General features: G+C 36.6%; 1 protein-coding gene across 1 annotated transcript in view; it reads left to right on the forward strand.

Moving 5' to 3' along the window:
- PRTG (protogenin) overlaps positions 1–19973 on the forward strand; it is a 138067-nt gene that overhangs the window by 71807 nt on the left and 46287 nt on the right. Inside the window, exons 5-11 of the mRNA XM_011940540.1 lie at positions 197–334; positions 607–765; positions 1381–1540; positions 2779–3026; positions 5158–5322; positions 7497–7802; positions 8556–8744. Coding sequence (XP_011795930.1) covers positions 197–334; positions 607–765; positions 1381–1540; positions 2779–3026; positions 5158–5322; positions 7497–7802; positions 8556–8744 — 1365 coding nt within the window. The remainder of the gene's footprint in view (positions 1–196; positions 335–606; positions 766–1380; positions 1541–2778; positions 3027–5157; positions 5323–7496; positions 7803–8555; positions 8745–19973) is intronic.

The following is a 19973-nucleotide window of genomic DNA, read 5'->3' on the forward strand; positions in this document are numbered from 1 at the left end:
AGAATTGCTTGAACCTGGGAGGCGGAGGTTGCGGTGAGCCGAGATCGTGCCATTGCACTCCAGCCTGGGCAACAAGAGTGAAACTCCGCCTCAAAAAAAAAAAAAAAGTGAGTGATAAGGATAAATGTCCTACTAATTTCACTTATTATATCTTATTTATAATTTATTTTTGTATTCTGTCTTTTCCTCCCCAAAGCTAAGGAGTCTAAATCCTTCCACACACCAACAATTATAGCAGGTCCTCAGAACGTAACAGCGTCTCTTCATCAGACTGTAGTTTTGGAATGCATGGCCACAGGAAATCCCAAACCAATCATTTCTTGGAGCCGCCTTGGTAAGACTTCTCAGGAAAAACAAAACAAAAAGTCTTTTCCTCAACTTTTGTTCATTCTAATGAAATTTGTAAGATGTTTATTTTATATACCAAAACACAAGTTTGGCTATTGAATGTCTTAATTTTTTGCCTTTTCAGTGTATAGAGAAAAGGTATTGACATAGAGAATTTTATACTTAATTTTATACTTTCCATGATTGCTTGGTGGTCTTTTGACATAATTTCAGATTATCTGTTACATTGTTTTAACTGAAGTATTCTCCTTGAAATAGATCACAAATCCATTGATGTCTTTAATACTCGGGTACTTGGAAATGGTAATCTCATGATATCTGATGTCAGGCTACAACATGCTGGAGTATATGTTTGTCGGGCCACTACCCCTGGCACACGCAACTTTACAGTTGCTATGGCAACTTTAACTGTATTAGGTATGTTCCTTTCATTCTGCAATCAGGGGAATCTTACATTTTAACGTTTGCCATTTTATCTCATTCATAGCTTACTTCTGTCTTTCTTGAGCTTTGTAGCATTGATACGAAGTATTGTAATCCAATGATGAATTTCAGGAAAAAAAAATAAATATTTATGTTAAAATAGAACTGTAGAATCATTCTGAGGTCACCATTCTGTTTACGTGCATACCATTATGTTTCTTCTTCTTTAAGCTTCCCTTCTATCTCCATCACACCTACACACATATGCATGTACCTATTTGCCAATTTAAAATTTTAATCTCTTGATTATAGCCACTTGCACTGCATTTGCAAGTGGCAATATGTTGTTCTTAGTTAAGAAGGATGATAGGTACATATATTTTAAATGTGTCTTTATAGATGCTCTGAATAGGGAAATCGTGGAAAAAGTGAACACTAAGCAGTGCCGAGAAAAGGCACCTGGAGTGATGTATGAAGATGTAGATAGGAGCTCAGCGTGTCAGCCATCTTCAGGAATGGGACTTGTTTCATTTACTGTTTTCTTCCTTGACTTTTTACATCGTTCCTATTAGGATCACAGAAATATTTCATTTTTTTCTTTAAAAATAGCTCCTCCTTCATTTGTTGAATGGCCAGAAAGTTTAACAAGGCCTCGAGCTGGCACTGCTCGATTTGTGTGTCAGGCAGAAGGAATCCCCTCTCCCAAGATGTCATGGTTGAAAAATGGAAGGAAGATACATTCAAATGGTAGAATTAAAATGTACAACAGGTAGGCTGTGTCACTTTGCTACCATTTTATATATGATATAATGGCTTTCGTAATTTTTATGTGAAATGATTATAATTATATCAAATACCTAAATTATCTTGATAGTTATTAACAAAATGAAACTAAACTAAGAAATTAAGATTTATAACATTAGCATGTCATACATGTGCTATACTAAATACTCATGGGTATTTTATACATGGATCATGAAAGTGGTAGGTGATAATAAAATGAATGTTACACAGTTCGCCAAACTCCAGGGTTCTCGTGCTGTTAAGCCACTAGTTAAGTTACCGCAAGAAAGCATATTAGCTCTTTGGGGTCTTAGTTCCTTCTTCCAAACAATGAGAAAATTAGAAGAAATAATTCTCTAATAATTTCTCCATAGTTAATGATTTTAAGAATTCATTTTTATTAGCATAAATACGAATTATTGTAACATTCTCATTTGTGTTGAACTAAACTTAAAACATTTTTGTTGACCTGAATTTTATGTGTGCATTAAAATATTCTGTAAATTAGATGCTATTCAAGTAATATAAATTATTAATAAGAGCCACATTTAAAAAAATAAGTTGTTACCTAAAGCAAAGAGCATTTGAATATCACAAATTCTAATGCAGACTCAAAAATGAGTAATTTGAAGTAATTAATGTAGAATATTTTTCACTGGGACAGATTACATAGTTTATTTTGGGAGGTCAGTAACTTTTATCATCTGAAATGAGACTATATAAGCCAGGCATGGTGGCTTTTGCCAGTAATCCCAGTGCTTTGGGAGGCCAAGGTGGGAAGATCACTTGAGCCCAGGAGTTTTAAGACCAACCTGGGCAACATAGTGAGACCTTCTCTGTACACAAAAATTACAAAATTTAAAAATTACACATGTCCGGAGTCCCAGCTACTCAGGAGGATGAGTCAAGAAGGTGAAAGGATTATTTGAGCCCAGGAATTTGGGGCTGTAGTGAGCTGTGACTGTGACACTGCACTTCAGCCTGGTTTACAGAGTGAGACCCTGTCTCTTTAAAACAACAACCACAAAAAAGAAAATGACAAAAACAAAAACACACCAAAAAGTCTTCAGGATTCCACATAGTTACTGCAGAGTTCTACAAATGCTTGATTTTAATTTGAATTTTAAAATAAAATAAAATGAGAGTATATTTAGCAATAGCTAAACTTTAGTTTGAATTGATTCTTAGAATTTTTCATGGAAATAATTTTTTTTCTTTCCCCAGTAAATTGGTAATTAACCAGATTATTCCTGAAGATGATGCTATTTATCAGTGCATGGCTGAGAATAGCCAAGGATCTATTTTATCTAGAGCCAGACTGACTGTAGTGATGTCAGAAGACAGACCCAGTGCTCCCTATAATGTACATGCTGAAACCATGTCAAGCTCAGCCATTCTTTTAGCTTGGGAGAGGCCACTTTATAATTCAGACAAAGTCATCGCCTATTCTGTACATTACATGAAAGCAGAAGGTAAGTAATATTAGGAGTGCTTATTTTTAAGTACTCCTTGCTATCAAGGATTTGTTTTCAGTACGAATAATGCCTTACATAATCCACAAAATATTTTTGAAATTCTGTGGCATTTATCTTCTTTAATAAAATAATCTATCATCTTTGTATTTATTGTTTTCTAAATTTCATGTTGTTGTGTACTTTGTATATGTAAGTATAGTTGAAGATTTTTCTGTTTAGAAACAGTTACCAGCTAATACAAAGCATCACTGCCTGCTTAGAAGTTACAAAGTGGTATACTTATGAATTTCTTTCCAGACAAGGCATAAATTCCTTAACTGAGACTTAATATTCCAATTTAAGTATGCAGTTACATTAGTCACAGTGGTGTGACTTGAGTAAAATAATAAACTATGTATATTTTTTATTATTTTTAAGGGAGAAAGTAAACATTGTCAAATTCCCCATATTTTTGATTTTGTATATTTTAAATATTTTGTATATTATTAATGTTTTCTGAAATCACATAGAACCCTCTGAAAATTGAACAGGACATTCTTTACTCCTATCTCATCATATAAAAGTAGAAATCAAATGTATCTTAAAATTTTTATTCAGAATTATTGGTTCTATTTTGGAGATTTAAAAATTTTTCTTGTATTTTACTTTCAGCAAATATCTTAGAGGAAAAAGAGAAACTACTGATAAATCCTAGAAATTTCTCTATTGAGTTTTCATGGAAACCATGGTAAAGGCTTAGAAATTTCAGTTCTATGCTTAAACAGCTTAGCTTTTATGGAATATACGTTAAAAACAAATTCAAACACCTAAGGATGGGGATATAATAAAATTATCCATAGAAACAGGTGGTTTGTTGTTGCTGCTGCTATTTGTTTTTTGTACTTTGAAGTAGGGTTTTCAAAAGGAATATTTTGAATGTAAATCAGAGGTCATGGAAGCAAGAAGAATGAAAGTCTGATAACTGAGCATGCTGGAGTATGTTAATTCCCTTTTTAGTGATTTATGAAGGTAAAAGGAATGCTGGTTTTGGTGGGGACCACTCTTGTTCCCTATTATGGTTGTTTCATTAGAGCCTCCACATGCGGCTCAGTGGTCTATTCAGGAACGGAACAAGGCTTTTTAATTCGAACTCAAGGACCTTGTTTGGTAGGTCAGAAATCGTACTATGCAGCTCCTAATTAACAAGCCATTAGCCAGTCTGTTGTGAAATGCCTGTAATCTTGTCTAATTAAAATGCTATCAAGTTAATTCAGAAATGTGGGAAAACTTAATACTGGAATTTGGCTTCTGTTTTGTTTGTAAATCCAGTGTGGGGAGAAGGGACTCCGTCTTTAGAGAGATTTGATTAAGTTGACATGCGTTTACTGTGAATTGTTAGCAAAGCACAGTGGCTGCCAATGCTCTTGTTCCACTTTACAGGTTTGCTCTGTAGGAAATAAATCCTACAAAGACAAATCCTCTTCTATACCTTGCCATGCATATTTGATTAAGAGTTGCTGAGACTTTTTTTCTCTTAAAAAAAAAAAACTCACTGTGGGAGAAAGCATTTTGAGGCACATTCTGTGACTCCCAGTTTTTTTGCCCTCAGTGTTATAAATAAAAGAACAACTCATATCAGTCAAATGTAATAGAATCTCGAGGGGCAAAATGAGCTCTTTTGCAGGACAACTTTTGGTTTGGTTTGTTTTTCTAAAGAGTGGAGCCCTTGCATTCCCTACTGTCTCTCCATTTATGTTTAAAAGGAAAAAAAAAAAACAACAAAAAAACACCATGAGTTGAAGCAAGTCAAGTTTACACTGTTATGGATTACAGTATTCTGTTGTGTTAAGCTCTGTTATGTTGCTACTGTACATTGTCTCTGCTATGGGTTTTGACTAGATGGTAAATGAAGTTTAGAGAAGATGAATTCTTTTCAGTTTGATTTATTCAGGAAAAAAAGTCCTCTAGAAATTTGTAGCAAAATATGGTTACTTTTAGAAAATAAAGACCTTCCTGTTCACATTTTGTAAAGGGGCGTGGAAGAGATTGAGATTAGACCCAAGGACCAGTGTTTCACAGTGCAGGAAAATGGTCTTGTTTATTTTATTTTGAGTATCTGTCATTTTAAAGCATGGATTCTTTAATTTAGGTTTAAATAATGAAGAGTATCAAGTAGTCATCGGAAATGACACAACTCATTATATTATTGATGACTTAGAGCCTGCCAGCAATTATACTTTCTACATTGTAGCGTATATGCCAATGGGAGCCAGCCAGATGTCGGACCATGTAACACAGAATACTCTAGAGGATGGTAAGAAAACATGATTCTAGATCATTTCGTTATGAATGTTCGTATGTTTTTGTCAATTTCAGTGAATAAATGTGTTTTAAAGAAAATAAATTCTTTTTGGTTAAAAACCAGGTATGTTAAATTTGCCATTCAAAACTCATAGCATGGTAAGGATAAAGAGCACTTTCAGAATGTAAAATTCAGTAATAAAATTCTTACATTCCCATTGTATTTCTTCAAAGATTCCTAGTTTAACTTGTAAATATGTTGCAAACTTTTTTGTACTGAATAGAACAAAATGTGAGTTTTTCTAGGCATGAATAACTGTAATGACTGTTACATATTGAGTGTGTGTAGTGACTGAGGGCCAAAGGTACTGGACTTCTAAAACTTGGACTTTATACAACTTGTCACCTGTCAAAACATTCTTAGCACTTAGTACCTGTTGATTAAATACAGTATGCTTATACTCCTTAAGGGGGAAAATGCTACTTGTTCAACTTGTTTCCTAACCATGGGTTGAAAATTGAGTTGTAGTTCTTTTACGGAACACCAGACCTTCATATTATTCTTATAATGGTGGGAAATTTCATCCATTAAGATAGCCCCAGAGAACTGATTCTCCTCCTCTCAGTCTTTATATCATATTGTAAAAGGAGGGATCTGTCTTTCCAGAGTCTCTAGAAGACCTTTTTTAGTATCCTGCAATGTGAAAGGGAATTATTTAATATATGCTTAATCATACTGTTCTCCCTTAGCAAATGTTTTATCCTCAAGTAATGATCTGCTCTTAGTTTTTAAAATGTTTTTGTGTAAATAATCCCCAAATCTCCTTTTTGTTCATTTAGTCCCAGATCTCTTACTATATCTTTATAATGCCACTTATTTGGGTGTTTATAAAATCAGACTTAGACTAAATGAAAAAAGGTTCACTTGTGTGGATACTGAATCCAAATTTTAGTTTTAATTTAAGAGCCTATTCCACTTCAGAGTGAGCTACAGTATATATGACATCTCTAGTTACCTGGTTACTATTAACCTCTGTTAGGCATGTCTAAGGTGAAAAGCAGGCTAATAAAGATAGACTTTTTTTTTTTTTTTTTTTGGTTTGTGAGGTCTGTTCTCCCTCTGTATCCTTGAAGAAAGTGAGTCTTAGTATAGCAGGGAAACACTGTAAAAGGAGCTATTATTATTTTCTTCTTTTTGTGTCTGAAGAAACCCGGATACAGAGAAGTTAATTTGACCAAGATCACAGAGTCATACATGGTAGAACAAGGATTCAGACACAGAGAAGCTAACTCTAGAACCCATCTGAACTCTTAGTATTAGACCACCTGTCACTGTATTTGACTCATTTTCCTGAAATGCCAGTGTTATTAAAATGTTTGGAGGAAAAACTGTTTTTATATTAAACAACGTATGTTGTAATTAGGAATATAAAATTCACATTAATTTTTAAGATGCAATTCTTGCGGCTGGGCGCAGTGGCTCAAGCCTGTAATCCCAGCACTTTGGGAGGCCGAGACGGGTGGATCACGAGGTCAGGAGATCGAGACCATCCTGGCTAACACAGTGAAACCCCGTCTCTACTAAAAAATACTAAAAAAACTAGCCGGGCGAGGTGGCGGGCGCCTGTAGTCCCAGCTACTCTGGAGGCTGAGGCAGGAGAATGGTGTAAACCTGGGAGGCGGAGCTTGCAGTGAGCTGAGATCCGGCACTGAGCTGAGCCTGGGCGACAGAGCGAGACTCCGTCTCAAAAAAAAAAAAAAAAAAAGATGCAACTCTTACACTTCAAAATATGATTTGCTCGGTTATAACTGTAGAATCCTAGGCTTCCCCACCCTTGTATAATTCACTCTCCCTTGTTTCAAAGCCCCTTTGGTAGAATTATTTGAGAAGTATTCTCATATTTTGTATGAATATCAAACATTCTCATATTCATTCCAAACAGCAACAAAACAGTCACAACCACAGTGAAGAATATCTTATATTCTTTGTTCCACACACTTAACCCTCCCTCGTTATTTTTTCTTCTGTTTTCTGGTTTATTCTCTGTTTCACTGAAAACCTCTGCTAGGGCCGTAAGTGTCTCTTCTTTATTATATGTCGCTAATTAGCAGAATGCAGTTACTGGTGTGCTAAGTGGCAATTCAATTCTAAATATTCATAAACAACCTGTTTTCTTCTATGACTAGTTCCCCTGAGACCTCCTGAAATTAGTTTGACAAGTCGAAGTCCCACTGATATTCTCATCTCCTGGCTGCCAATCCCTGCCAAATATCGGCGGGGCCAAGTGGTGCTGTATCGCTTGTCTTTCCGCCTAAGTACTGAGAATTCCATCCAAGTTCTGGAGCTCCCGGGGACCACGCATGAGTACCTTTTGGAAGGCCTGAAACCTGACAGTGTCTACCTGGTTCGGATTACTGCTGCCACCAGAGTGGGGCTGGGAGAGTCATCAGTATGGACGTCACATAGGACGCCCAAAGCTACAAGCGTGAAAGGTGAATTTCTGAAGACCGTTGAGAAAAGATAATACAGTATTTTTACTTTTGAAACAAGTTTTTCTTCTCAAAATTATGTTTATATTTTTTAAATTTTGTTTTATAAATAAAAATATTCCGTAGGTGATGGACTTAATTGAACAAAATTAAACTTTTTATTAAGTGGTTGCTTTTGCATAGAGTTTATTTGTGTGTAAACTTTTTGGTTGCGCTGTTAGTTTGCTTAGCAAATCTCTCATGGACAGATCAGTACAAATCAAACTGAGTTTCCAAAGTAAGATATTCGTAGAAGCCTAATTAATATTATTGCCATATATTTTTAAAATCCTTAGTTCAGTAGGAAGACTGTAGGACTGCAAAATTCTAGACTCTTCTGTTTTACTAATGTGGAATGTAACATGACTGGTTTTCTTGTTAATTGACTGACAAGAGTGCCTGTTCTCTATATCACAGAGGAGTAATGGATGGCCAAAATTAGAAAGTATTTATTGCCCCTTTGAAAAAAAAATTAAATATCTAGATATGATTATTATTTACATATCTTGGTCTTTTTAAGATAGTATTTTATATATTTTAAATTTTGATCTCAAAGTTTATTAATTATTGTGAAATTTGGAAAGTTAGGTTATGGTATAATTATTGGATTGAAACTTTTGGTAATTGTTTGTTTAAAACTGAGAGAACTACCCTATTCTGTGTCTTTATGTGGATGTTGGGTTGTTTATACATACATTTTCTGATGAATTTTACTAGCCCCTAAGTCTCCAGAGTTGCATTTGGAGCCTCTGAACTGTACCACCATTTCTGTGCGGTGGCAGCAAGATGTAGAGGACACGGCTGCTATTCAGGGCTACAAGCTGTACTACAAGGAAGAAGGGCAGCAGGAGAATGGGCCCATTTTCTTGGATACCAAGGACCTACTCTATACTCTCAGTGGCTTAGGTGAGTGAGTTTGTACTGTGCTTTTCCCTTTTTCCTTCCTCTCTGACCAACTGGGAAAAAAATTATTGGATAGAAAGCAGGAGAACTGACTTAATGGTACAAAGAAAAGAATTGATTTTGCTGTGTCAGTGTGTATATGCTACTGCCGAAGCCAGTGATTGGTCTTTGACTTACCATTGTGAGTCCAGTGGCAAAATATCAGGCAGCCATTGTTTCTTTCTATCTTTGTCCAGCTCTGCAAATCTGCTTTTCTTTGTGGAGTTCACTTCTGGTAGATTTGAGTTCCTCATCAATTATTGTGAGTGTATGGCGGATGTAGAATAGGAATTAGAACAGGGATATCACCAAATAATATTCAGTGGTTAAGTTTCGATTAAAATGTGCCTGAGAGTGCTGTATAATTGCTATATAATTATGAATCAGGTATAAAATAACTGAATATTTATATAGCTGTAAGCCAGGAACACTGGGAAAAAGCACTTAACTTTGTGATTGAGTTCATCAGTGTTCTGAAAGACACAGTTTTATTCCCTAGTCTTCCTATCTTTGTAGAGTGAAAGGAATTTCATGATGTAAGCATGTTTAGTAGAAAGTAATGTGTACCTAAAATGAATACGTGGGCCGGGCATGGTGGCTCATGCCTGTAATCCCAGCACTCTGGGAGGCCAGTACGGGTGGATCTCTTGAGGTCGGGAGTTCAAGACCAGCCTGGCCAACATGGTGAAACCCCGTCTCTACTAAAGAAATACAAGAATTAGCTGAGCATGGTGGCACGCGCCTGTAATTCCAGCTACTTGGGAGGCTGGGGCAGAATAGCTTGAACCTGGGCAGAGCTTGAAATGAGCCAAGATCACGCCACTACACTCCAGCCTGGGTGACAGTGCAAGACGCTGTCTCAAAAAAAAAAAACAAAAAACAAAAAAACGTAGATATAAACTGATATAAACTCATCAAGATATAAAGTGTACACTTAGCTATTTGTTGCTCATAAGTAGATTTTTACCCTTAAGTACAAAGCAGTCCCTTTAATTATGATGACCAATCTGCTAAATACCTACTGAATTGTTACACCTTCTGGACATACTAGGATTTTACAAAGCACTCTGGCTTTTCCTTTCACAGACTGCCCTGTGAAGGTGAGGGGAGGTAGGCTCAGCAGTCTAACCGTGGGCTTCTCCGTGTCCTTCCCTGGCCTCACGGTAGCACAGGCTGTGAAAGCAGCATTGGATTTGAGTCTCTGCACAGTAAGAAGCAGTGGTGGGAGACTCTTTTCAGATGCAGGGACAGAGAACTTCATCCTGTGGTTCTATGCAGTTTTCCAGATGGTGTTTTGCTTATAATCTCATTATGTTGGTTTTTAATTTAATCTGCATTCGGTTAAATAAGTTTCACTATTGATCTCTGTCACACAGTTTTTTCTTTTTTTTCTTTCTTGTGTGTGTGTGTGTGTGTGTGTGTGTGTGTGTGTGTGATGGAGTTTCACTCTTGTTGCCCAGGCTGAAGTGCAATGGCACGAGATCAGCTCACCGCAACCTCTGCTTCCAGGTTCAAGCGATTCTCCTGCCTCAGCCTCCCAAGTAGCTGGGATCACAGGCATGTAGCACCATACCCAGCGAATTTTGTATTTTTAGTAGAGATGGGATTTCTCCATGTTGGTCAGGCTGGTCTTGAACTCCCAACCTCAGGTGATCCACCCACCTCAGCCTCCCAAAGTGTTGGGATTACAGGCGTGAGCCACCATGTCCAGCCTGTCACACAGTTTTATAAATGATGAGGAGAAATTACTTATGTTTCACCTTCCTTAAGCCATTGATACTGAGATGACATTAGCCCAACCTGCTGCCACTGAAGCCAGCAACATTTATTCCTAGTTATGACTTCTCTGTCCCTTTCCCTGCATATTATTGATTCAAGAAAATTTTGCTTAGTTATTATATAAGAAACATGATTTGGGACAATTGTTGATGAAGAATCATAGATCAAGCTTACTACTTCTCATTTTCTGTTAAAATATGAATATATAGAAGTTAAAAAATACATTCTTAGCACGCTCTTATACATCACAGGGAGCTTATTCTCAATAGGTGACTAATTTATTAGAAAAAAATTAGGTTGTGAAAAGTTTAGAGAGACATTTTATTAAAACTTTGGCCATTAATTCTTCAAAATTTTCTACAGATACATACATACATATATATATACATACATACAACGCATGTGTGTATTTATTTATTTATAATGAGGAAGACCCACTGATCTTTGTTAAACTTTTTAAATCATCTCTGAACTAGAGTCAACTTTCAAAACTTTTATTTTCTCTGTTTTAAAATTAAATCATACAGTACTGCCCTTGTTGTTATGTTGTGAAATCCACTGTGTATGCTATTTGAGGTGAATCCATTTAAAATCACTTCTAATGCATCAACTAGGAAATTATTTTGTCAGTATACTATGTCTATTAAAATAGCTGCATGTTTCCTGACTGTGGAATTAGATTGAGTGGTTGGACTGTTTGCAGTTCAGGATAACAGAGACCTCTCGCAGCTGTAGAGACTTTCCTGTTAGACAGCAGGTTCCGCACCCCTTGAGCTACCAAGTCAAGGCTGGAATGGCTGACTAGCGGAGATGCAGTTGTGTATTCAAGCATTGTGCAGCTGTTGACTGCATCACCTTTAAGGTGCCTTTTAATCTTGAGACCCCTATGGTCTAGTCTTACTTTCCTGGAAAGTCAGTGTTGGGGCCTTTCCAAACTTAGAGCAGTCAAATACGTTCAACTCACTAAGCAGGCAAGTGTTGGCAGCTATCCTTTCCTTCTTACTTTTGAATATTGGGAGGGGAGTATGTTCTGTTAACTGGACAACTGACCATCTGTGACCATTTTTAGTGAGAGCATCTGGCGGTAGCTGCCTGTTTAACAGAGAGTGATGTGTCTGGGGGGCATGAGGTTAAGGGAATCCTATCTGTGTCTTGCATGGTGAATACTTGCTTTCACTGAGCTTTTGCACATTAAAGATACTCTAAGTGGAGCTAGATTTGCTAAGTAGGCCTGGAAATGAAATCTAGATGCTTCTTTTTGCTGATTCAGTGTCAATTTGAGTAACAAACTAGTGTCTCAAAATTTCATTTTCATACTAATCCCCTTTCTCATGCCTTTATATACATCTTTTTATTTTTACTTGTGATAATTAAGTTTTCAATTTAAAAAGTATATTATTGGGACATACTCTCCTTGGTAATACACACAGTTCTTTGTTTCTGGAAGAAAGAAAAAGATGAATGAACTTACATATTTCAATTCATTTAACAAGCATTTTCAAATATTTTTCTGAGACATTGTAGTACTACATAAAAAGGTGTAACAGATGTAATCTCTGCTTAAAACAAGAAATATTAAACAAAAGACATTTAATTGACTGATTTTTCCAGTATCGGCACAAATTTCTAGTGAACTAAATTTAATTATACTTAGCAATGAAAGTTATTTTAGAACTTTTTACTCTAAAACCTCAAAGCTCAGTTCCCTAAATGTAGAGTTTTTTTTAAGTAGCTAAAAAGATTATTGTGTCTTTCATAGTATAATATAAATATTGGCAGAGTGATGGAAATATTTTGATGTTAGCTTGTTTGATTTTGATGACTTAAAATGTGGTTTGATTTTGATTAGAACTGGTTTATTTTAGGGTGGGATTGGAAAAAAGCATTAGACTTGTGATTTAATACATTTGTGTGATTTGTTCTAAGTGGTGGTTTGAGACTTTGTATCTTTGTGGTGATTAATTTCACTTAGATTTTTTTTCCCCTAGGCACTTTCAATGTTTAGCTCCCCTTGTAAGTAGGATTTTTAAATACTTGTTATATTCATCACACAATAAACTGAAGCAAAATTAGTAACATACTTGTGTTCCCTGTTAATTGATTGAAATAATTTGTTCTTTTTTCATCTGTTTATTTCAGAAATTGGCTTTAAATTCTGAAGTTAGCTTATAGTTACAAAGGAACTGTTTTCACAAGCTGTCAACTGTTCCGAATTATTAAGTCTTTATATGAAAGAATGAAAGGGGGCAGATTTTTAGGTAGTACTGTTGTTAGATTAACATTTAGGACACTGATGTTAGATCATCTTTAGCTTTTATTTTGCCAAATAACTTGAGCTTGTTCATTATTTTATTTAATTTTACAGTAAGCATGATTAGTGTGAGCATGAGATTTCACACCAATTATAAATGAATAATTAAAATAATAAACTATACACTACAGCATTTTATTTATTTATTTGAGATGTAGTCTCACTTGTCAGCCAGCCTGAAGTGCAGTGGTGCCATATTTTTGGTAGAGACGGGGTTTCATTCTGTTGCCCAGGCTGGTCTTGAACTCCTGGGCTCATGCCATCCACCTACCTCAGCCTCCCAAAGTGCTGGGATTGTAGGCATGAGCTACCACGCCCAGCCTTACTCATTCTGTCAAACAGTCACAAAATAAATTTATTTAACTGAACTCAGTAAACTTCTTTAAAGGAATACTTTTGGAAACTGCCTGCCTTGTAGACTAGAAAACTAACTTGACAAAAGTGTGAGTACAAATTATAACAAAAGAGAACATTTAAAAACTGTTGTATTTCCCTTTCTTCGCTATGAAATATTTTTAAGTTACTCTTTCTTTTGTTGTATTTATTATTATGCCAAAATATGTTGAAACTTCAACATAGACTTTTTTCTTAATTTGCCAATAGAGCAGACATTTTTGAATATTTCATTCTCTGCATATCTTAAAGTATCAAATATGATTGATACTCAACTCAAATTTTAGAACTTAATATTTGAAAGATTTAGAAACCAATACTTCAAAAGAAATGAAGTATTTGCTTCTAAAAAAAACCTACTAAAAATACTTCTAAAAAAACCTACTAAAAATACTATGCTAAGATAGTAAAAAGGAAAAGATTTTTCATTTGCCAGTTTGCAGCTACCTCTAATTAAAAATAAAGTGTTTACAGATTGATGAAACTGTAAGAGCTATATAAGAATTACAGTGCATTATCTGGTTATTTTTGTTCCTAAATTATTTGTCTTAAATGAAAGGTCACCTGCCATTGTAAAATACTTTGGGTGTTCTCTGGATGAATTAGAGGTATATCTCCTCCTTACATTTGGAAAGTATTGCCCAGATTTTAAGTCTCAAATCTTCTGGGAAACCTCTTGTGACTCTAAATGGTGTCAGTCATTCCCATAGTACATCATTTACAATGTTCTATTATAGAAATCACATGACACTGACAGTAAAAGAAAAACATCAGTCAAATAAGTTCCTTGTCTGTTGCCTGGATTTGACTTCAAATTCCACAGCTTATTAACAAATTAAATCCTAGCTGTTCACCTAATCTTTTAGGTAGGGATAATGGTATTGATTTTAGAATGTTAGGGAGATTAAATGAAATAATGCATATAAAAGTGAGCATAGTGCCTGGGAAAATTGCATTATAAGTTTTCAACACATGTTAGTTGTTTTTGTTGTTAAAATTATTATCCTCCCAGGAGAGCAATGTATTTAAAAATTGAGCCTGTATTTTCAAAATTGTGTCTGTATGTTTTAAAAATATTTTTTGAAGTAATTTACCATGATCACTAGATTTGAAAGCTAATGCATCTTGAGCTTTAAAATGGATTACCCACAGATCTTGTTAAAACACAGATTCTAATATTCAGTAGGTTTGGGTGCAGCCTGAAATTCTTGCATTTCTGCCCACTTTGAGAAGTAAAGATCTAGACCAGGAGTAACCAAACTTTTTCTGTAATGGGACAGACTGTAAATATTTTAGGCTTTATGGGTGTTATGGACCCAATGTTTATGTCTTCCCAAAATGTATATATTAAAGCCTTCACCCTAAATGTGACTCTGGTTGAATATAGAGTCTGTGAAAAGATAGATGATGAAGGTTAAATGAGGTCGTAAGAGTGAGGTTCTAATCCAGTAAGGTTGATGCCCTTATAAAAAGAAGAAGAGATGCCAGAGCATGCTCTCTACCATGTGAGGATGTATCAAAAGCCCAATCACCTGCGAGCCAGGAAGAAAGCCCTCACCAGAAACTGAATCCTGCCAGAGTGTGATTTTGGACTTCCCAGCCTCTAAAACTGAGAGAAAACAAATTTCAGTTGTTTAAACCACTCAGTCTGTGCATTTTATTATGACAGCCTGAGCAAGACGGATACAGTGGACCATATAGTCTCTTTCACAAGTATTCAACTCTGCTGCTGCAGCACAGAAGCAGCCTTGAAAAATACATAAATGCATGTGTGTGGTTATGCTCCAATAAAACTTCATTTGTGGACACCGAAGTATGAATTTCATATAATTTTGACTTGTCACAAAATAGTATTCTTTAAAAAATTTTGTTCAGGCTGGGTACAGTGAAATACAATCTCATGTTTATAATCCCAGCACTCTGGGAGGCTGATGTGGGTGGATCACTTGAAGTCAGGAGTTCAAGACCAGCCTAGCTAACATGGCATAACCCTGTCTCTACTAAAAATACAAAAATTAGCCGGGGGTGGTGGTGCATGCCTATAATCCCAGCTACTCAGGAGACTGAAGCAGGAGAATCGCTTCAACCTGGAAGCCAGAGGTTGCAGTGAACCAAGAATCCGCCACTGCACTCCAGCCTGGGTGACAGAGCAAGACTTTGTCTCAAATAATAATAATAATAATAGAAAAAGAAAAAATTTTTTAACCACTGAAAAATTAAAAAAAAAAAACAAAAAACCTTTTTAGCTGACCGGTATATCAAGGGCACCAGACCACATTACTAGAATTTGGAAGTTCTAGATTTAGACTGTGTATAGTTCTTGCTTCTCAAAGTGCAGTCCCAGGACCAGCAGCATAATCTGGGAGTTTATTGAAATGCTGAATTTCAGGCCTCCCCTCTACCTATTGTTTTAACACGTAAGGGTAAGGAATTTCGACATTAGGTTTATGCCTTTCTTGTTAAGCCAGTTCTGAAACTGTGTTAAAGTGTTTTAATTTCTCCATCCTTTTATGTGAGTTAGCTCTCAGGCGGCATCCAGTCACAAATCTAACGGCATGTTCCGTTCCCAGAAAAAAACCTAATTATTCTTGATTTGGTGCATCTCATTTTAGGCAACTGTGATTCTGCTAAATTAATTAGGTTTTGTGGTTTTAGATGAACAAGAAAATAAATATAGCCATGGAGTCCATAAATCCATAACATAAACTGTTATTTGAATCCACAGGGTAAAACCAGGAGTGTTTAGTAGTAATTCAAGAAGAGAATATTTTCTAATCCATTCAGCTACTGTCATTGAGCTTTTCAATGTGTGCTTTTTTTGTTGTTTTCTTGGCAGGCAGAGTCTTGCTCGGTCGTGCAGGCTGGAGTTCAGTGGCACCATCTCTTCTGCCTCGGGGTGCAGCCTCCATCTCACGGGGTTCAAATGATTCTTGTTCCTCAGCCTCCCAAATAACTGGGATTATAGGCACCTGCCACCACACCCGGTTAATTTTTTTGTATTTTTGGTAGAGACAGAGTTTCACCATGTTGCCCAGGCTGGTCTTGAACTCCTGAGCTCAGGCGATCTGCGCACCTCAGCCTCCCAGAGTGCTAGGATTATGGGTGTGAGTCACCGCACCTGGCCTCAATGTACTCTTAACACTACTGTACTGTTTTCAAAGCCCTCCATAGCAGTGTAAGTACAGTGTTTTATGGAACCCAGTAGGTCTGAGATGAAGAAACTCGTATGTTTTCTTCATGGTTCTCTTGCTAGGTGGGTTGTGACATAGTAGCTCCTTGCTCTTGAAAATCAGAGGATGAACTAAATTTAGAAATTTCTGATAACAAGCTTCAGTTACCACTAAATTAATTGCAAAATTGAAAGCATCCTCCCAACATGCAGTTTTAACTTCTGTGATACTCCAGCTAACTCCTCATGAAGACATTGTCTAGGAGATAGTGTCAGTTAGAAATACAAAATTTCTGCCAGGTGCGGTGGCTCACACCTATAATCCCAGCACTTTGAGAGGCTGAGGTAGGAGAATTGTCTGAATCAAGGATTTTGAGACCAGCCTGGGCAAGGTGGTGAAACTCTGTCTCTACAAAATATCAAAAAGTTAGCTCAAAATATCAAAAAGTTAGCTGGACATGGTGGTACATGCCTATGAACCCAGCTACAGGAGGCTGAGATGGAAGAATCACTTGAGTCCAGGAGGTTGAGGTAGCAGTGAGCCATTTGCACCACTGCACTCCAGCCAAGGTGAGGTAGGGCCTGTGAGACCCTGTGTCAAAAAAAAAAACAAAACATTATTTCTAAATTTAGTTTAGAACTTTACATGTGTATATATAAATATATAAAGCTGCTTAGTTTAAAAACATAAGGTTGTTATCTGTACCAATTTAATTACCATATCTTGTTTTATAAATTTTTATATTACAGTTTATTCATCTTGGCCAGGCGCAGTGGCTCACGCCTGTAATCCCAGCACTTTGGGAGGTCGAGGTGGGTGGATCACCTGAGGTCAGGAGTTCAAGACCAGCCTGGCTAACATGGTGAAACCCCGTCTCTACTAAAAAATAACAAAAATTAGCTGGGCATTGTGGCAGACACCTGTAATCCCATCTATCCGGAAGGCTAGGGCAGGAGAGTCACTTGAACCTGGGAGGTGGAGGTTGCAGTGAGCTGAGATCGCGCCATTGCACTCCAGCCTGGGCAACAAGAGCGGAACTCCGTCTCAAAAAACAAAAACACTTCTCACCCCCGCCAAAAAAAAAGCCAAACAAACAACAACAAAAAAAACTCTACACAAATGTTTAGCTTTATTCACAGTTGCCAAAACCTGAAAACAACCTAAATGTCCTTCAGCAGGTGAGCAGATAAACTGCAATACATCCGTACAGTTGGAATACTCCTCAGCAGTAAAAAGCAACGAACTATATTGCTGCTTGCAACAGTTCATTGATGAATATCAATGTCATTGTGCTGAGTGAAAGAGGCCAGTCTTAAAAGGTTACATTCTTTATGACTTCATTGGTATGACACTCTTGAAAAGTGAAAACTGGGACCAGGCATCGTGGCTCACACCTGTAATCCCAGCACTTTGGGAGGCTGAGGCGGGTGGATCACCTGAGGTCAGGAGTTGGAGACCAGTCTGACCAACATGGTGAAACGCTGTCTCTAATAAAAATACAAAAATTAGCTGGACATAGTGGCTGGCACCTGTAATCCCAGCTGCTCGGGAGGTTGAGATAGGAGAATCACTTGAACCCGGGAGGCAGAGGTTGCAGTGAGCTGAGATTGCGCCACTGTACTCCAGCCTGGGCAACGAGAGTGAAACTTTGTCCCCCAACCAAAAAAAAAAAAAAAAAAAGAAAAGAAAAGTGAAAACTATATGGATGGAAAACAGATCAGTGATTGCCATGATTAGAGATGGGGGCAAGACTTGACTAAACGAAGGCAGCATTGGGAGCTCCTGGATGTGATGAAATTGTTCTTTTTCTGGTTGCAGTGGTGGTTGCACAAATCTATACATGTGTTAAATAGGACCATACAACAAAAAATAAATAAATTTCAGTATATGTTAATTTTTAAATTAAATCAGAAGACTGAGGGTTTTGAGATCAGATGACCAGGGTTTGATCCCAGCTCTCCAACCCACTGAAAGTGTGATCTTGGTCAAGTCACTTCACCTCCATGAACCTCAGTTTCCCCTCGGCATTTAGATTGCTCAGGATTGTTGAATGTGGAACCCACAGGACAGCGAGTTGATACATAGTAAGTGCTTGATAACTGTTATCTAAATATGATTAAGGAGAGGAAGAAATTAGAATGATGCTCAAGTGTTCTGAGGGATGGTACTTTTACTCTGGAGTAGGGCTTTTAGAAGTAAGACCAGGATTGGGGAAGTAGGAGATACTGAGTTCACTTTTTATCATATTGGGTTGGAAAGGTTGGTGTCCCAGTGGAGATGTCTGTAGCAGCTTAATATATGGGTTTAGATTTCAGAAGAACTGAGATGGCGAATTAGTGTTGTACAGTTGGAAGTTAAGGCTGTGTACTCTGCCCTAAGGGACCAGCATCTCTCTGGCTTAGCTACTTTGAAAGAAATTATCAGACTTCAGCAGAAGAAACTAGTCAGCATAATTGTAAAACAAAGGAAGTTAGGTCACTTTTAGGAAACAGAGGCACATGCAGCAAATCTCACTGAAATTTCTCTTACTATGTGAAACTTCAAACTTTCTGAATTTTCTGAGATACATCTTTCAGTGGAGTCCCTTTAAAAAAAAATCTTCAAAGACTTTCAGAAACTGAAATTTTTCAGTGTAGATGAGGTCATACTTCTATTTGTTCTTAGTTTGGTGCAATTCCAAACATCTATTAGTTTCTCTTACGTGCCACAAAAGATGGAGGAATTTTTAATAAGAAAGAAGCAAAGGAGGTCAGGCTGCCATATTATGGGAGAAATATAGATGACATTCCAAATGGAATCTCCTAGCAAGTTACGGAAGATATTTTGCTTTCTTCAATATTTGAAAACCTTTTTAAACTTCTTTTTGTAACCCAGTTGAATGCAGTAGCTCAACCTATCATAATTTGCATTTCTGCCTCTTAAATTCGGAGGATTGCAAACAATATTAAAACAGCAGTGCTGCTGGAGAGAAGAAATACCTTTTACTTGCGTGCTGTATATAGCATTGTATCAGAGTTGTATTAATGCCACCCTATGGGATGTTATAGATCATTTTAGTTCATACTTAAGTCATTTTGGAGAAAGAAGAAAGACAGCAATGTATGCCTATACTTAAACATTTTTTTCACCATCTTTAAGAAAGTTCAACTTTCCAAAAAATTTCAAACACAAATAATTGGGAAAAGAATTTTGATGTTTTTTCCTGGACCTTTATATCCTTAGCCTTGAATAGTCATCACCTTTTGCAATGCTCTAAAACATGGAGAGCTCTGTTAAAAACATCTGTCTTGTTATTGAGGTGAAAAATGTGAACAAAATGATACACAGCTACTCCTCTTTTTTTTTTTTTTTGAGCATTAAGCAAGGTTTCTTTTTCTTCCAAGAATAAAACTGATGCATTTTTATTGAGGTGAAAAATGTGAACAAAATGATACACAGCTACTCCTCTTTTTTTTTTTTTTGAGCATTAAGCAAGGTTTCTTTTTCTTCCAAGAATAAAACTGATGCATTTGCCTAAATGGTCATCACTTTTGTAGATTT

The sequence above is a fragment of the Colobus angolensis genome, unplaced genomic scaffold (assembly GCF_000951035.1).
Source record: "Colobus angolensis palliatus isolate OR3802 unplaced genomic scaffold, Cang.pa_1.0 Scaffold19, whole genome shotgun sequence".
Lineage (NCBI taxonomy): Eukaryota > Metazoa > Chordata > Mammalia > Primates > Cercopithecidae > Colobus > Colobus angolensis.